Source organism: Microtus pennsylvanicus, chromosome 22 (genome assembly GCF_037038515.1).
Source record: "Microtus pennsylvanicus isolate mMicPen1 chromosome 22, mMicPen1.hap1, whole genome shotgun sequence".
Lineage (NCBI taxonomy): Eukaryota > Metazoa > Chordata > Mammalia > Rodentia > Cricetidae > Microtus > Microtus pennsylvanicus.
Window position 1 is genome coordinate 34,462,712 of NC_134600.1, and position 18,874 is coordinate 34,481,585.

The 18,874-nt window shown below is 47.2% G+C and overlaps 1 protein-coding gene across 1 annotated transcript in view; it reads right to left on the bottom strand.

The window, feature by feature from the left end:
* Ccdc146 (coiled-coil domain containing 146) overlaps nucleotides 1-18,874 on the bottom strand; it is a 127,967-nt gene that overhangs the window by 35,591 nt on the left and 73,502 nt on the right. The window contains exons 3-4 of the mRNA XM_075956315.1: nucleotides 17,738-17,820; nucleotides 15,342-15,551 (exon numbers count right to left, since the gene is read on the bottom strand). Of these exons, the coding sequence (XP_075812430.1) occupies nucleotides 15,342-15,551; nucleotides 17,738-17,820 (293 nt within the window). The remainder of the gene's footprint in view (nucleotides 1-15,341; nucleotides 15,552-17,737; nucleotides 17,821-18,874) is intronic.

Below are 18,874 nucleotides of genomic sequence, written 5' to 3' on the forward strand. Positions count from 1 at the left end.
TTGCAATTGGACTGGGGACAATGGGAAGGGAGCAGAAGGAAGTGCCGCTTGTCACCACAGCCACGCTGAATGGAAGCCAGTTGGCCAACACACAGGGTGGAGGCCGTGTGACTTCCGCGGAACTACGTCAACCAGAAACACACTTCTTACTCCCTCTCTCTCTTTCAATAAATTTATTTATTTATTTCACACCCAACATTCTCTCTGTGCCTCCCCCGCCACCCTCGTCCATGCCACCTTCATTTCTGTGTAGAAAGGTTAGGTCTCCCATGGATATCAAGAAAGCATGGCATGTCAAGTTGCAGTAAGACTAAGCACCTCCTCATGTATTAAGGCTGGGCAAGGTGACCCAGTATGAGGAGTAGGGTCCCAAAAGACAGCAAAAGAGCTGAAGACAGCCCTGTCCCCACTGTTAGGAGTCCCATAAGAGGATCAAGCCACACAACTGTCACGTATATGTAGAGTGCCTAGGTCAGTCCCATGCAGGCTCCCTGGTTGTCGGTTCAGCCTCTGTGAGCTCCTAGGAGCCCAGCTTAGTTGCTCCTGTGAATTGTCTTCTGGTGTTCTTGACTCCTCTGTCTCCTACAGTCCTTCTTCCCCTCCTGCAGGATTCCCTGAACTCATCCTAAAGTTTGGCTGTGGATCTGCCTCTGTTTCCAGATGAAGCCTCTCTGGTGGTGACAATAGGGCTGAACACCAATCTGGTCCCAGGAGATGGCCACTTCAGGCTACGTATCTGTTGTTGCTAGGAGTCTTAGCTGGGCTTTGATCTTAGAATTCTGACAGGTGTAAGATGGAATCTCAGAATCATTTTGATTTGTAGTTCCTTGATGGCTAAGGATGTTGTTGGCCATCTCCTTAAGTATTTCTTGGTGGTTTCAGATTCTTCTGTTGAGAATTTTCTGTTTAGATCTGTACCCCATTTTTTAAATTGGATTATTTTGTTTGTTGATATCTAGTTTCTTGAGTTCTTTATATATTTTGGATATCAGCCCTCTGTCGGATGTGGGTTGGTGAAGATCTTTTCCCATTCTATAGGCTGCTGTTTTGTCCTTTGACTTACAGGAACTTTTCGGTTTCATGAGGTCCCAGTTAATATATATATATTTTTTTTTTGGTTTTCTGAGACAGGGTTTCTCTGTGGTTTTGGAGCCTGTCCTGGAACTAGCTCTTGTAGACCAGGCTGGTCTCGAACTCACAGAGATCTGCCTGCCTCTGCCTCCCGAGTGCTGGGATTAAAGGCGTGTGCCACCACTGCCCGGCCCAGTTAATAATTATTGATCTTAGTGCCTGTGCTATTGGTGTTCTGTTCAGGAAGTTTTCTCCCGTGTCAATGCATTAGAGATTCTTTCCCACTTTCTCTTCTATCAGATTCAGTGTTTGGATTTATGTTGAGGTCTTTGATCCAGTTAGACTTGAGTTTTTTGCAGGATAATGGATATGGATCTATTTGCATTCTTCTACATGCCAATACCCAGTTAAACTGGCGCTATTTCTTGAAGATACTTTCTTTTTTCCATTGTATAATTTCGGCTTCTTTGTCAGAAGTCAGGTGTTCATAGGTGTGTGGGTTTACATCTGGGTCTTCAATTCGATTCCATTGATCCACTTGTCTGTTTTATGCCGGTGCCATGTGGTTTTTTTTTATTACTGTAGCTCAGTAGTAGAGTTTAACATCAGGAATGGTGATTCCTCCAGAAGTTCTTTTATTGTACAGGATTGTTTTAGCTATCCTGGGCTTTTGTTTTTCTATAGGAAGCTGAATATTGTTCTTTTAAGGTCTGTAAAGAATTGTATTGGATTTTAATAAGAATTGCATTGAATTTGTAGATTGCTTTAGGTAAGATGGCCATTTTTACTATGGTAATCCTATTGATAAATAAACATTGGAGATCTTTCCATCTTCTGAGATCTCCAATTTTTTTAAAGAATCGTTCTCTTTTACTTGCTTGGTTAGAGTTATACCAACACGTTTTATATTATTTGAGGCTATTGTAAAGGGTGTTGATTCTTAGCTGGTTTACTGTTTGAATATAAGAGTGCTACTGGTTTTTTTTTAGTTCATTTTGTATCCAGCCACTTGTCTAAAGGTATTTATTGGCTGTAGGAGTTCCCTGGTAGAGTTTTTGGGGTTGCTTTTGTATACCATCATATAATCTACAAATAGTGATACTTTGACTTCTTCCTTTCCAATTTGTATCCCCTTGATTTCCTTTAGTTGTCTTATTGCTCTATCTAGGACTGCAAGCACTACATTGAGTAGGTACGGAGGGAGTGGACAACACTGTCTTGTTCCTGATTTTAGTGGAATTGCTTTGGGTTTCTCTCCATTTATTTTGATGTTGGCAATCAGCTTGCTGTATATTGCTTTTAGTGTGTTTAAGCGTGTCCTTTGTATCCCTGATCTCTCCAAGATTTTTTATCATGAGGGAGTATTGGATTTTGTCAAAGGCATTTCTAGAATCTAATGAGATGATCTTATGTTTTTTTTTCTTTCAGTTAGTTTATATGGTGGATCACATTGACATATTTTTATGTGTTGAACTATCCCTGAATCTCTGGGATGAAGCTTACTTGGTCATGGTGGATGATTTTTCTGATGTGTTCTTGGATCCGGTTTGCCAGTATTTTATTGAATATTGTTGCATCAATGTTCATGAGTGAAATTGGTCTGTAATTTTCTTTCTTTGTTGAGTCTTCATGTGGTTTGGATATCAGGGTGATTGTGGCCTCATAGAAAGAATTTGGAAATATGCCCTATGTGTCTATTTTGTGGAATAATTTGAGAAGTGTTGGCATTAACTCTTTTTTAAAAGTCTGGTAGACTTCTGTGATAAAACCGTCTGGCCCTGGGCTTTTTTTGGTTGGGAGACTTTTGAGGACTGTTTCTATTTTCTTAGGGGTTATTAATATATTTAAATTGTTTATCTCATCTTGATTTTACTCTGGTAAGTGGTATCTATTAAGAAATGTGTCCATTTCTTTTAGATTTCCCAATTTTGTGGTTTTGAAGTATAACCTAATGATTTCCTTGGAGTCTGTTGTCAAGCTCCCCTTTTGGTTTCTGATTTTATTGATTTGGATATTCTTTCTTTTTCTTTTAGTTAGTTTGGATAAAGGTTAGTTCATTTAGTTTAAGGTGTAATTAGTTTAAATTTATCCATCTTGTCAATTTTCTCAAGGAATCAACTCTGTTTCGTTGACTCTTTGTATTACTCTTTGGTTCTATTTTATTGATTTCAGCCCTCTGTTTGAGTATTTTATACCATCTACTCCTCCTCTTAAGTGTGTCTGCTTCTTTTTGTTTTAGAGCTTTCAGATGTGCTGTTAAGTCACTCGTGTGAGGTTTCTCCGAATTCCTCATACAGATATTTAGTGTTATGAACTTTCCTCTTAGCACTGCTTTCCTTGTGTCCCATTAGGGTGAGTTGTGCATTCATTCCCATTAATTCATGGAAGTCTTTGACTCAGTAGAGAGTTGTTCAGTTTCCATGAGTTTGTAGACTTCCTGTTGTTGTTGAAATCCAGTTTAAATCAATGGTGGTCTGATATGATCCAGGGGATTACTTCAATCTTTTTGTATTTGTTGAGATTTGCTTTGTGACCAAGTATGTGGTCGATTTTGGAGAAGGTTCCATGCGGTGCTGAGAAGTAGGTATATTCCTTTGTGTTTGGATGAAATGTTCCATACATATCTGTTAGGTACATTTGAGCCATAATGTCTGTTAGTTTAATTATTTTTCTGTTTAGTTTCTGTCTGGATGGTCTCTCCATCGATGAGAGTGGGGTGTAAAGTCTCCCACTACTACTGTGTGCAGTTCTATGTGTGATTTAAGCTTTAGTGATATTTCTTTCACAAATGTGGGTACCCTTACATTTGGGGGCATAGATGTACAGAATCGAGACATCTTCTTGGTAGATTTTTTTTCCTTTGATGAATATGAAATGCCCTTCCATATCCCTTTGATTAGTCTTGGTTGGAAGTCTATTTTCTTAGATATTAGGATAACTACACCAGCTTGCTTCTTAGGTCCATTTGATTGGAAGATCTTTTTCCAACTCTTTACTCTGAAGTAATGTCTTTAATGTCGAGGTGTATTTCTTGTATGATAGATCCTGATTTTGTATACATTCCGTTACCCCATGTCTGTGAATTGAGTCCATTGATATTGAGGGATAGTAATGGCCACTGATTGTTAATTCCTATTATTTTATTGTTAGTGGCAATAGTGTGTGTGTGTGTGTGTGTGTGTGTGTGTGTGTTTCCCTTGTGTGTCTCTGTGTGTGTTTTTCTGTTTCTCTTCTTTGGGTTTTGCTGATATGAGATTAACTGCTATCTATGTTTTCGTGGGTGTAGTTAACTTCCTGGGGTTGGAGTTTTCTTTTTAGTTTTCTTCTGTAGGTTTGTGGACAGATATTAAGCTTGACTTTGTCATAAAATATCTTGTTTTCTCCATCTATGGTTATTGATAGTTTTGTTGGATATAGTAATCTGGGCTGGCACCCTTGGTTTCATGGAGTCTGCAAGATATTAGCTCAGGCCCTTCTGGATTTTAGGATCTCCATTGAGATGTCAGGTGTGATTCGAATAGTCTACTTTTACATGTTACTTGGCCTTTTTTTTTTCTTGCCACTTTTAATATTCTTTGTTCTGTAGGTTTAGTGTTTTGATTATTATGTGGTGAGGGGATTTTCTTTTCTGATACAATCTATTTGGGATTCTGTAAGCTTCTTGTACCCTTATTAGCTGTATCGGCATAAATGAATGCAGACAGATTGTAATAATATATACAGCTTTAATGGGGAAATAGACTTACAGAACCACAGGTTCCCGCGGAGAACAGGAAAGCAGAAGGGGCGGTTGGGAGCACGCCTGCCATCTTTATAAGTAAAAAATATCCGGGGGACCCCGCACCCTGCTAGCAAGGTGATTGGCTGGGTCTCTCCTACAATTAGACATATTGTTTTTAGAGAAAATTTTCTTCTATTTTTTTTAAAAAGTATTCTTTGTGGTTTTGAGCAGGGTTTCTTCTCCTTCTATTTCTATTATTCTTATGTTTGGTCTTTTCATAATGTTCCAGATTCCCTGGAATTTTTAGATTCAACATTTTCTTTGATTGGTGAATCTATTCCCTCTACGGTGGCTTCAAAGCTTGAGATTCTTTCTTCCCTCTCTTGTATTCTGTAGGTGATGCTTGCATCTGTAGTTCCTGTTCACTTACCCAGATTTTCCATTTCAGAATTCCCTCCGTTTGTGTTTTCTTTATTGCTTCAATTTCCATTTTCAGGTCTTAAAGCATTTCCTTCATCTGTTTGCTTGTTTTGTCTTGACTTTTTAGGGATTTGTTGATTTCTTCCAATTTTTTGTGCTTTTCTTAATTTCTTTAAGGGATTTTCCCCATACCCTCTTTAAGGACCTCTATCATCTTCATAAATTCACTTTTTAAGGTTGTTTTCTTGTGCTCCAGCTGTGCTGGATTGTTCAGATCTTGCTATCGTAGGCTCTCTGGGTTCTGGTGATGTCCTGTTTCCCTTTCTGTTACTGTCTTCTTACACTGGCTTTCGGGCATCTGTGTATGGGATGGCTATAGGTCTAGGTGTCGATCCTGTCTTTGTCTTCACTGGATGGGTGTTTTGTTCTTTGGCTTCTCTTTCCTCTTTGCTCTTCTGGCCTCTGGTAAAGCTGAAGTCATTTTCTGAGGTTGTAGACCAGGATATGGAGTCCTGGGGTAGGGGAGCAGTTTGGGATTGTTGGACAAGCTTAAAGGGTATAGTTGAAAGTGTGTTGTCTTTCCTTAGAGTTTCTAGGGCCACTCTGGCCTCTGGCAAAGCTGCCAGGGCTGTGGGTCCTCATGTGGAGCCCAGGGGTGCAGTTTCCTATTTTAAAGATAGGATCTCCCTATAAAGCCGGCTGTCCTGGAATGTGCTACACAGGCCAGGCTGGCCTTGAACACACAGAGATCTACCTGCCTCTGTAGTTTTGTGCCAGCACACCGAGGCAGAAACCTGTTTCCATGTTACTCCGCAGACAGTAAGAATTATTTGCTGTTTCTGCATGGCCTCACGGGAGCCTAACTTTTTTATTCCGCTTTCTGGTTCCACATTCGCAGTGATAAACAATGGCCTCCAGCTCAGTCTCTCCAGCCTGGAACTTACTTGAAATGCCAAATTTTCACTTTTCAATTCCTTGTTCGCCAGAGCCAGACTTTTCCAATTAAAGTTCATTTATTCCCCCTCTGAAGCCTTACAGTTCCTGCCCCTTCTCAGTTCCAAGTGGGAGTAACTCGATTCCTCTCCGCTCTGTGTCTCTTCCACAGTGCTTGGCTTCTAACTTTCAGAAGTTTCACTGTGGTGGATTTGAAATGAATTTTTTCAGTCTTATTCTGTTGGGGTTCACTGAGTTTATTAAATATGTCTTACGTCTTTTACCAAATTCTGGAAGATTTCAGATACCATTGCTTCAGAGACGTTTTCCTTGCCACGTTAGAGTTTTGCTGTTGTCCCATGGGATTCTAAGACCTTGTTCATTTTTATCTTTTCTGTTTTCCAGACAGAGTATTTTCTGTTTATCCTTTAGTCGGTGACTGTTCTAACTTTCAATCTGTGGTTACTGTATCTTTGTTCTAGAACCCACACATGGAACACCTTAGAGACATTCTACTTGGCTGTATCTAAGGATATATATTTCGGGGATTGTTTTTTTAGTGAAGAACTGACTTAGCTAGAAACACTGATCTAATGATGCTCTTCGTATGTTGTGGCTTCTGAGGCTCCTGTTTCTCCATTGGTCTCAGTGTTTGGAGCTGTTTGCTGGTGTGTGCATGTAAAAGCTCCTGGAAGGCCTACCACATAATTCTAGAACCTCTACCATGCGGTGCTGATGTCTGCTGTCTCTTCTCAGGCAAGCTGGTGTTTGTCAGGTTCTTTCTATGTGAAACCCTTGAATTGTTATGTGGTGGGGTTCCTGGTGTTACTCAGGCCCAGGAAAACTGTTGATATTTTGACTTTAATAGACACACTTCAGTTCAGATCAGAAGAGCCAGCAAACCTGTTGGCAGGTAGAGTTTGAAGATTAGTTTAATCTCCAGCACCTTTGTTTTGCTGCTTGATGCAGACAAAAGCCCAGAGTCAGCAAGGACCTCGCTGAATTCCAACAGGACATAACTGACCCGTCTAGAGATTACCAAGTAAGGCAATAAAGACATTAGCGGGTGCAGGTGGCAAATGGGAACAAGGAGGTGCTTGTCCTGTCGGCAAGAATGACACAGAAAATGGGAGTGCCTGTATTTCAGTGTAAGCGTCGGGGTGAGATGACAAGGTACGAAAGTTTGGTTTTGGGAATTGCTCCAATTAGGGTTAGCCCAAGCACTCTAAATTAGACAACACTAATTGCCTAATTTAGACAATGCAGGTTTGATACAGCAACCTGCTCGCTTCCTTCTCTCCACAACCATATTTTGCAGATTCTTTTATTTTTCTGCATTTAATGATCAAGTTTCTTTGCCTCAAGATTTTCCAACTTTGCACAGCACGAACTTTAAAACACAGAAGGCTTAACTATCTGCTGATGTTTGGGGGTGATGGAGAATGCTGACCAGTGGGATGACCACTGGTCCTGCTGCATCCAGCAGATCCTACCAGTAGATGAAGGAGGCACACATCTGTGCCTCGGGGTTTATTTCTAGGAGATTTCGTTTGCAACGATATAGATTAGTGATAGTTTCGCAAGGCATGTCACACTGAACCTAATATAAATCAGTTGTTCTGAGCACAGATTCAAGCTGAATTTTTCGGTTTTCTGTATGGACGGCTTGGCTCCTAGAGTTTCCTCTCCCTACGTTGCTACTACACCTTGGGCGTGCAGCCACCAGGGGGCGGTCACGCGCTGCGGGCTGTTGCTAATAAAGGCAACAATGGTGACGTAATTTAAGGTAAAGGCTTGTGGTTTTCTTTTTAGATAAATTTAAAATAGCATTTTCTTTGAACAAACACATAGTTAATTTTTTCTAGGACTGTTAAAACTAATTGTACTTACAATATGGAATTCCCCCATTAAGAACCATGGACTTGGCCGGGCGGTGGTGGCGCACGCCTTTAATCCCAGCACTCGGGAGGCAGAGGCAGGTGGATCTCTGTGAGTTCGAGACCAGCCTGGTCTACAAGAGCTAGTTCCAGGACAGGCTCCAAAACCACAGAGAAACCCTGTCTCGAAAAACCAAAAAAAAAAAAAAAAAAAAAAGAACCATGGACTTTTATTTTGTTTAAAAGATATAGGCTTCTATTCTCAGAGATCATAACCTTAATGTCTCATACCATGGATGGTTGCTTCATTTTTCCAAACAACCTTAGTAAAATTATATTAACTATATGGCATGACTTGGTTTATTTTTATCTAAATTACTATGTTTTCCTAGTTGCTAAACAGATCCCACAACTAATAACTAATTATTTTCCAGATTATCTATTGGAAGTAGATAATACAGCAAAATAACTCTGAATATTATTTTTCACACACTGGGCCCACCATGTGCTGGAATCTTTACACACATTTCTACACCCATGGTCTTGCTATGACGGTGTTCTACGTGTTGAACAAATGGAGGATTGGGGATAAAAACTCTTTCCCAAGTCCGGTCATGGCTATAACAGTCGCTAGGATGCCAGAGCCTTTTGGTGCCGGGCACCTCTGAAACACAATCTGCTGAAAGACTACCATTTTTCAAAAACTCAGGTGACTTCCTTTTTTGTCCACATTTATAAATAATGTCACAGTGTTGAAAAAATTATATTTCGTCTGTTTTTCTCCTTTTAAATGTTCGTTTTTGCATGGCGTTAGTGGGAAAAGACATTTTTGGTAGGGTAATGAATGCCATGTTTTATGGTATGTAGTAACTCAGCCTTTTACACTCACATCCAAATCTCAGTCTGCTCTTTCTCTAGGCTCCCACTGAAGGAGGCTTCAGCAGCAAAGCTCTGTAGGACCAATGTTCATTCAGCATCAACATAGTCCTAGCAGAAACCCTGTCATAGGCAGTGAGTGAGGGGCTGATGAATGTGTTCTATTGCCATTGGTTCATAGAGAGGCCGCGTCAATCTACGGCAGGGCAGAATATAGCCAGGCTGGAAGAGAGATATAGAGAGAGTAGGTGGAGTCAAGGAGATGCCATGCACCTGCAACAGTCTAAGCTGGTGGCCAAACAGTGTTGTAATTAATATAGTTTTCTGTGTGATTATCTGGGTCTGAGCAGTCGGGAAACGAGTGAGCAGCCTCCGTGTACAAGGGGCATCCCCCGCTGAGGAAGGGTAGGCACGAGCAGACGGGAGCTATGAGAAGGCAGGTTTCTGACCTGGTTCCATGGCCTTCTCACTGTGTAGACTTTCCAAAGCCGCAGTGGGTGACGAGGAAGGCCAGGCCTTGGGGTGTTCACACATAGATGGTTTGATCTTGAGGGAGTCCTTGGGTCAGTCTAGCACGCAGCTAGGGCTAAGACTAACTTTGAGACCAAATGCTTTTGCTGTTTTGGATGGTATAAGGTGCTTTTATTTTTATTTTTTCCCAGCATAATATTTTTATTATTTGGGAATTTCCTCCAATGTACTTTGCTCACACTCACTTCCCAGTCCTCTCGGGTTCACCTCCCGCCTTGTGCTCTCTCCCAAGGCATAAAAAGGGAAAAGAAAAGAAAGAAGCACCAAGTGTGAGCTGTGTCGCCCCACGGACTCACTGGAGCACACTCACGCTCCCGGTAGCCAGTCCCTTAAAGAAACCGAGGTCCCCCGTCCACCAACAGAAGCCATCGACTGTGATGTGCTGTACTTCAGCGTCTTCGTCACAACTTTTAGGGACTCTCTTCAATAGCTTAATGCTTAGACACTTTTTTTTCCCCTTTTGGGTGGGAAGAGGGAGAGGTTGGCACAGACACCTTCAATTCTTCCATTTTCAGTTATGAGTCTGCAATCACGGATACAAACTAAGCTTCCCTGCCCATAGCCATAGGTGGCAGCGGGGGTCACAGTCACATGGCTTCAGGCAGATGGCGGACATAGCTCACCCCAGGTCTCTATAAAGCCTTTACAAAGCCTCCCATTGGCAGTTCAATGGACTCTTCTTTCCTGGGGCCTCTGCTACACACGAGCTCTGCTCTGCCCCTCTAAATTCCCACCTGTGATCCATGAATTTAATCCTCGGATTGTGACTCACTGAAGTCCATGTGGCTGTGAACCCTGGTCCCCTGACTTCTGAGCTGAGCCCAGCTGAGTCCAGCTGAGACCCGAGAGGCTCAAGCACTCTGGAAGACACTCCCCCATTCCTGTATCACATTCCTATTGATGGGTTTGTTCCTGAGCTTCTACTTTGATGTCTTTACTGGACCAAGAACAGAAAATGTGTAAAAAGCCTACGTGGGCAGCAACAGGGATTAGAAGAACCAGTCCTGGAGAGCCGACAAATACATCGCTGCATGTGCCCTGTCCATACCATGACTAACCATGGCCTTGCTTCCTCGGCTGACCAAGGCCTGTCAGAACACATCAGTTGGCCCAAGAGACACAGTGTACTTGCTGCCCAGATTTTTATTAATTGGTGGAAAACAGGAAAACCACGAAAGGCAAGCAGTGAAGAAAATACTGAAAAGCCTTTATCAGAGAAAGCTTTCTGAAAAATAATAACAAACTTGGTTACAAAATAAGTTCCCTGAGTATGTATGGAACTACTTCATTATTTAATCTATATTTACCTCAGTTACTTAAATACGTCCCGCATTTTCTTCCTAAAGTGTATATTTATCAAGAGATCATCAGTGATTACAAGCCCTAAACTGAAACTATAACACAGATTTAGTTTTAATTAATCAAATAATTTTATCAACCATAGCATCTATTAAAATCATACCTGCTGTGAAACAGCAGTTGCTGGGCACGGTGGCACTGCTTTAGTTTAATTCAGTCTCCTGGGAGGCAGAGGCAGGGCCAGGTCTGGGGGGGGGGGTCAGCTAGGGCAGTAGCAGCAGCAAACAGGAGACCAGCCACGTTAAAAGTGACTTGGTGCTGCTCTTCCCAGGCAGCGGTGATTCAGAAGTTCCTGAAGGCGCTGGGGTGCAGGGTGTTGGCAGTTTGGGCTTCTATTTAGGCACTGGATACAATGAGAGATTACTGTGCGGTACTGACAAACATCGTCTGTATACTTGGATGAATAGCTCTCTCTCATTGACTTCGTTTATTTTTATCTGTGGATGGAAATGCCCACTTATCCCCCTGGGAGTATTGAGTGCTTATCTCTGGACCATGTAGTATCAGATGCACAAAGGCAATAAAATGTGGAACCCATCACTCCTCCCTGGAATCCCTTTGATAGAAAAATTAATTTTAATAGAAACAAGTGTATTATTTCCCAAACTGTTGATATTTGAGGATACAGAGGGCCTGCCAGTGTAAAGTGTCACGTGCTTTGACTGTTCTCATTCGCTGGAAGTCACCACACACCGTCCCTTCCCTGTGCTGGGGAGCCCAGTGAACAATGCGCCTGTCTACACCTAAAAGGCAAGAGCCACCCCCCATCTTTTCTTGGCAGGAATACTTGGAAATTTTAAACAATCTAAAAATCAGCTGACTTATATGCTTCGTACCCTTTCACAAAATGTCACGAATTCCTATTTGCAACACTAATGAACAGCCACCAATTGTCTTAATTCCGTTATTGTTTTCAGCTGAAAGAACGAGTGCTTACAGAAATAACTGGGCTTTCTTTTTATAGCTCTCTCTGGAGAGTCTGAAACGAGTTTAGGCTGAAAGACACACGGAAAAAGCCGCCTAACTTTTCTTCTCTCTGAATAGAATTCTCTTCATCAAACTGCCTCATTATCCATCCCTCAGCCGAAAAATACAAGCAACAAGGGAAGACCTCAAGACCCAGGGACGGCACAATTTTCCGGAGGCCGCTCCGGCATTTGTCGTCTCTGGGCAGGACTGAATCACGTTTGCGCTGTCTGAATTCTACACACTGCTAAAAAACGCCGAAGCTCTGCCTCCTTAAATGGTAGCAGAGACTAGGAGGGCAGGTTTGGCTTTTCCCAGTGCCCAGGCGCAGCACACAACTCAAAACTGCAGTCACACGCAGTCCCAGACACGGCAGGGCATGCTGAACCCCAGCAGGGACAGGAGAGACAGGGAACCGGTGCTCCTTTCTGCCGGGACCTCCTGCTTTGGTTCACTAACTGACTCCTCAATAAGAGAAAGAATCTTTGCAGTTTTCCTTAATAAGAGGGGACAAAGGTTGAATACATGGTTCTGCTCCTGGTGTGCTCAAGGGAAGAAAGAAAGGAGATGTGACCCGGGTGGCAGGCGACACGATGGGGTGCCGTCAGCAACCACAGCCAGAGAGAAAGGGGTAAGAACAGGTGAGGCAGCCAAGTCCTTGCTCTGTGTAGTGTGTCTTTTGAAAGCAGCTTCCAAAGCTCTGGAGTCCTTGACACCCAGAAAACACGGCAGGAATTTCTGTTACCGGAGTTACTTCCCAAGCACTTGTGTGATCTTTCAGTGCAGGGAGTCATGGGGAAAGATAGCCGGGCTTGTAGTTGCCAGTTCAAACTCCGTGTGCCCGAACACCTTCCCAACTTAATTGCTTATGTGGAAACAGCCAGCCGCCAACATGCGGGAACTCAACTGCACCACTGTGGGGCTCACACAGTCAGCCCGCAGCACTGTGGGGCTCACACCGTCAGCCCGCAGCACTGTGGGGCTCACACAGTCAGCCCGCAGCACTGTGGGACTCACACAGTCAGCCCGCAGCACTGTGGGGCTCACACAGTCAGCCCGCAGCACTGTGGGACTCACACAGTCAGCCCGCAGCACTGTGGGGCTCACACAGTCAGCCTGCACCATTGTCGGACTCACACAGTCAGCTCGCACCTCTGTGGGACTCACACAGTCAGCCCGCACCGCTGTGGGGCTCACACAGTCAGCCCGCACCTCTGTGGGGCTCACACAGTCAGCCCGCACCACTGTGGGGCTCACACAGTCAGCCCGCAGCACCGTGGGACTCACACAGTCAGCCCGCACCTCTGTGGGGCTCACACAGTCAGCCCGCACCTCTGTGGGACTCACACAGTCAGCCCGCACCTCTGTGGGACTCACACAGTCAGCCCGCACCTCTGTGGGACTCACATAGTCAGCCCGCAGCACCGTGGGGCTCACACAGTCAGCCTGCTCCACTGTGGGACTCACACAGTCAGCCTGCACCACTGTGAGACTCACACCGTCAGCCTGCACCGCTGTGGGACTCACATAGTCAGCCCGCAGCACCGTGGGGCTCACACAGTCAGCCCGCAGCACCGTGGGGCTCACACAGTCAGCCCGCAGCACCGTGGGGCTCACACAGTCAGCCTGCTCCACTGTGGGGCTCACACAGTCAGCCTGCACCATTGTGGGGCTCACACAGTCAGCCCGCAGCACCGTGAGACTCACACAGTCAGCCCGCACCGCTGTGGGACTCACACAGTCAGCCCGCATCTCTGTGGGACTCACACAGTCAGCCTGCACCATTGTGGGGCTCACACAGTCAGCCCGCAGCACCGTGAGACTCACACAGTCAGCCCGCACCTCTGTGGGACTCACATAGTCAGCCCGCACCGCTGTGGGACTCACACAGTCAGCCCGCAGCACCGTGGGACTCACACAGTCAGCCCGCAGCACCGTGGGACTCACACAGTCGGCCTGCACCACTGTGGGACTCACACAGTCAGCCCGCAGCACCGTGGGACTCACACAGTCAGCCCGCAGCTCCGTGGGACTCACACAGTCAGCCCGCAGCTCCGTGGGACTCACACAGTCAGCCCGCAGCTCCGTGGGACTCACACAGTCATTCTGCAGCTCCGTGGGACTCACACAGTCAGCCCGCAGCACCGTGAGACTCACATAGTCAGCCCGCAGCACCGTGGGACTCACACAGTCAGCCCGCAGCACCGTGGGACTCACACAGTCAGCCCGCAGCACCGTGAGACTCACACAGCCACCATGGGGCTCACACAGTCAGCCTGCTCCACTGTGGGACTCATACAGTCAGCCCGCAGCTCCGTGGGACTCACATAGTCAGCCCGCAGCTCCGTGGGACTCACACAGTCAGCCCGCAGCACTGTGGGGCTCACACAGTCAGCCTGCAGCACCGTGGGACTCACACAGTCAGCCTGCAGCTCCGTGGGACTCACACAGTCAGCCTGCACCGCTGTGGGACTCACATAGTCAGCCCGCAGCTCCGTGGGGCTCACACAGTCAGCCCGCAGCACCGTGGGACTCACACAGTCAGCCCGCAGCACCGTGGGACTCACACAGTCAGCCCGCACCACTGTGGGACTCACACAGTCAGCCCGCAGCACCGTGGGACTCACACAGTCAGCCCGCACCTCCGTGAGACTCACACAGTCAGCCCGCAGCACCGTGGGACTCACACAGTCAGCCCGCAGCACCGTGAGACTCACACAGTCAGCCCGCAGCACCGTGGGACTCACACAGTCAGCCCGCAGCACCGTGGGACTCACACAGTCAGCCCGCAGCACCGTGAGACTCACACAGTCAGCCCGCAGCACTGTGGGGCTCACACAGTCAGCCCGCAGCACTGTGGGACTCACATAGTCAGCCCGCAGCACCGTGGGACTCACACAGTCAGCCCGCAGCACTGTGGGGCTCACACAGTCAGCCTGCACCATTGTCGGACTCACACAGTCAGCCTGCAGCTCCGTGGGACTCACACAGTCGGCCCGCACCTCTGTGGGACTCACACAGCCACCATGGGGCTCACACAGTCAGCCTGCTCCACTGTGGGACTCACACAGTCAGCCCGCAGCACCGTGGGACTCACACAGTCGGCCTGCTCCACTGTGGGACTCACATAGTCAGCCCGCACCTCTGTGGGACTCACACAGTCAGCCCGCACCTCTGTGGGACTCACACAGTCAGCCCGCAGCACCGTGGGGCTCACACAGTCAGCCCACACCTCTGTGGGGCTCACACAGTCAGCCCGCAGCACCGTGGGACTCACACAGTCAGCCCGCAGCACCGTGGGACTCACACAGTCAGCCTGCACCATTGTCGGACTCACACAGTCAGCCTGCACCGCTGTGGGACTCACACAGCCACCATGGGGCTCACACAGTCAGCCTGCTCCACTGTGGGACTCACACAGTCAGCCCGCAGCACCGTGGGACTCACACAGTCAGCCCGCACCACTGTGGGACTCACACAGTCAGCCCGCACCGCTGTGGGACTCACACAGTCAGCCTGCAGCTCCGTGGGACTCACACAGTCGGCCCGCAGCATCCCCGGCCGGGCCATCTCGGGCCTGGTCTCACCTGTTCAGTCTGTACTTGTTGTGGTACTCCCTCTCTTGCGCTGCACTGTATTCGTTCTGGTACTTGAGCAGCTGCTCCCGCAGCTTGCAGACCTCAGTGGAGAAGGCGTTGGGGAAGTCGTCGGCTTGCTGCAGGCGGACGAGCTGCTGCTGGATCTGCTTCGTGAAGAGTTTGGCGTTCTCCAGCAGCTGCACCTCCGACTCCTGGGTGCTGGGTTAAAGGGAAGGACACCGACAGTGAGGAAGTGCCCACCCATCCTCAGGACCCTTCCTGATTCCTGCGCGCGGGCTAGGGTGGGATCCAGTCACAGCTGGTCCCCATTCCTGCATTTTGTTCACTGAGAGTGAGGCTCGCCTTCTAGCCCGAGCTGCCCACCCTCCAGCAGGAAGACGGGTGCACACAGTCAACCGCAGTGCTTGGTCATGAGGACTTCTATGGGCATAGTCTAGATCCAGAGAGTGGGGACAAGGGAGACAGCGTGTAATTCCAAAGGAGCGGGGCATTCCCCTGACCTTGAAGAAAGACCAGGACTCCCAAGGAAGAGAAAATTAAGAAGCAAACAGGCCCCTTGGCTGCCCAAGCAACCAATTTTTCTTGGTGCCTTTAGTTTTCTAACTGTGACTGCGCCAAGATCTTTTCCCCCTTTACTGAACTAAGACATTAACCTTTCCTCTAATGGCCGCCACTGGGAGACCATGAAAATCCTCCTATAAAATTGCGGACATATTAATTAGTTTTAACGGTACCTTGATGCCTGGCTAGAACTAGGTTTGACCACCACAGAGAAGAGGATTCCTACAACTCGGGTTGTATCCTGTGGCCCTGCCCCTGTTCAGTGAAGGGGCTGAGCATCTGCTACAAGCAGAACTGGATAGACAGAGAAGTTGTACTTGATATATTCCCAAGAATATTCTAGAACCCATGCATGCTGCAAGCTTGTATTGGCTCCACATGGCTCCTAGACGTGACTGATCTGTCCCAGATACGCTCTGCACTAGTGACCCCCGCCCTGAAGTCAGAGGCAGGCCTTTGCTATTTTCTGTTTTAAAGGCAAAACTCCCTGTGGGCTCCATCGAACTTCCTGACCAAGAGAAACCTCTGGGTTTCAGCTCATTTGCAGAGATGTCCCAGAACTGATCGAGCCTATCTCAGCAGAGGTGGCTGGCTCCCCCTACTTTCCCAGGCTTTCCTGTGTCATGTGTTGAGTGGCACCCGTCCACACAATTACTGGAACATGATACGTTCCAGGAACTATGGTAGGCGCCAGGGAACAAGCCGAGCAGGGCCGATGAGCACACCTCCAATTGCCAGGAACGGAAACGGGAGTTTCTCCCTTATGCTCAGTGTTCTTGTATGTTAACAGACACCGCGCTATCCGGCGCCAACTGCCAGAGCTGGATCAGGCCGCTGTGCTCACACAGAAAGGAGGCAGCTCGGCAGTTAGCCCAAGTCAGAATATGAGTGGCGATTCACACAAATGCCCTTGATGGACAGTGTCAGTAGGAGAGAGTTCGGCTTCTGATCTAGTCTTTGTGGAAAACCCACGTCTGCCTGCCTGCAGCCTCAGCGGCGGGAGGATGGACGCGCTCCACTGGGCTCTCCCCGTGGGTCTGCGACAGAGTGGTGGACTTTGTAGTGGGTAGAGAAGGAAGTGTGGGGTCAGGAGGTGGGAAAGTCAGCAGGACGGAAGCAGCTCCGTCACAACGCTGCACAGTTTTAGCCCCGCACTGGTAGGAATAGATAAGGGGTCCTCAGAGAGCTTCAACTCCCAGGGGCAGACGCGCTCTCGGCAAAGCTGCTGACTCCTGTGGACACCTAGTCTGCTGCCCTGGACTTAGCTGCAGAGTGGGCTGGGGTAGGAGGAAGGGGTGAGGAGTCGGGGTGGGCGTCTTAGCAGGTCTAAGTCTGAGCTGTCGGAGAATCTGCTCGTCTGAACGAGAGTTTTCAACAGTTAGTCACCATGCATACAGTCCCTCTGCCAGAGACCTCCTCCTTCTGCGTGCATGCCTGTCATCCGGTGCTCAAGAGCTATTTTCCCCGGGAGCAATTCTTAATAAGGGACGGCAACGAGAGGACAAATAGCCTTGTTTTGTCACTTCTTGGTGGCAGAGCTAAGACTGTTCTAACTACTCGGTCAGAAAAATCCATGGGACCGGGCCCCAGCTGCCCGCAGGCAAGACCACAGAGGACCCCACCCATCTGCGGTCTTCCCTTTCTGCCTCACCTCCCTGCTTACTTACAGTGTCTTCCGGGCAATTTCTAAACCCACTTCAACTCTGCCCGTGTCTCAGACTCCACATTTAGAGGGAACAAGAATGAAGACAAGTCCCGTTGGTCGTGAGTAAGAAGAACAGAGGTGACAGAAGGCGCCTCTGTGTGCTGGCAAACTGGCTTACCTCACCACCATGTCATGGAGCACCGTGTACTTGGCTTTCAACTCTGCCATTCTGGTCCCGGGAAGTTTTCCCATAGCATACAGCTAGTAAAAAGAACATAGGTTCGTGTTAGCCGTCATTGTCCTTGCGCCTGTGGAGGAGATAAAAGGGTCTCACGTGGTCTCGAGCCTCTCAGCTGAGCATTGGAATGATTACAGGTGCGGCATGGTAGGACTTCAGAACGCTGCTGCGTATTCAGATGGAGTAGTCCTAGCCTGCCTCTCGTAAGCTCTTTCCTCTTGGACGAGTCTCTAAACCTCCCTAGGCTATAATTTCTTCATCCAGAAACTCATGGAATTAAACGTCTTCTGGTTCTAAAAAGATTTTTCTAGGTTAAATATTTTGAGTTGTGTGGACTTCCAGAAAAGTCGCTTATAAGTTGAGAGATCACGGTCGTCTTCGGAGCAAGGGCCACGCATCAGTCACTCCTTCTCAGGGATGCCCTGACGGCCGTGGGCTGCTCCACCCGAAACCAAAGCTTGGCGAAAGAGCCTCTCCAAGGTTTTAGTTAAAACCGTCAGGACTTAAACTTCTGCACTCCAGTTTAAAAAACAATCCAAGGTCACACCCCTTGCCTAACGTCTCTGAAGGCAAAGTTTACTATTTATATAATGAGGTATTATTTGTTTCTTTTTTCCTGCAAGCTGTTCTTAAATGTCTAAATATACATGTATACAAATACATACACGTGCAATAAACAAGTATAAAAAATGGAAATGTGTTCATTTGTGTTTTCATGTAGTGGTCCCATTGAACTATCTTGTTAAAGCCAACAGCATAATTTCTCTTACAATTTCTGTGAACACACAATAAGTCTCTTGAGTTTTACCTTCTCTCCTATGTCTGCAGATAGGTCCTTCCCTCCTCCTTCCCTCCTTCTTCCCTCCTCCTTCCCTCCTCCTTCCCTCCTCCTTCCCTCCTCCTTCCCTCCTCCTTCCCTCCTCCTTCCCCCTCTTCCTCCCTCCCTTCCTTCCTCCCTCCCTCCCTTCCTTCCTCCCTCCCTCCCTTCCTTCCTCCCTCCCTCCCTTCCTTCTTTCCTTCCTTCTTCCTTCTTTCCTTCCTTCTTCCTTCTTTCCTTCCTTCTTCCTTCTTTCCTTC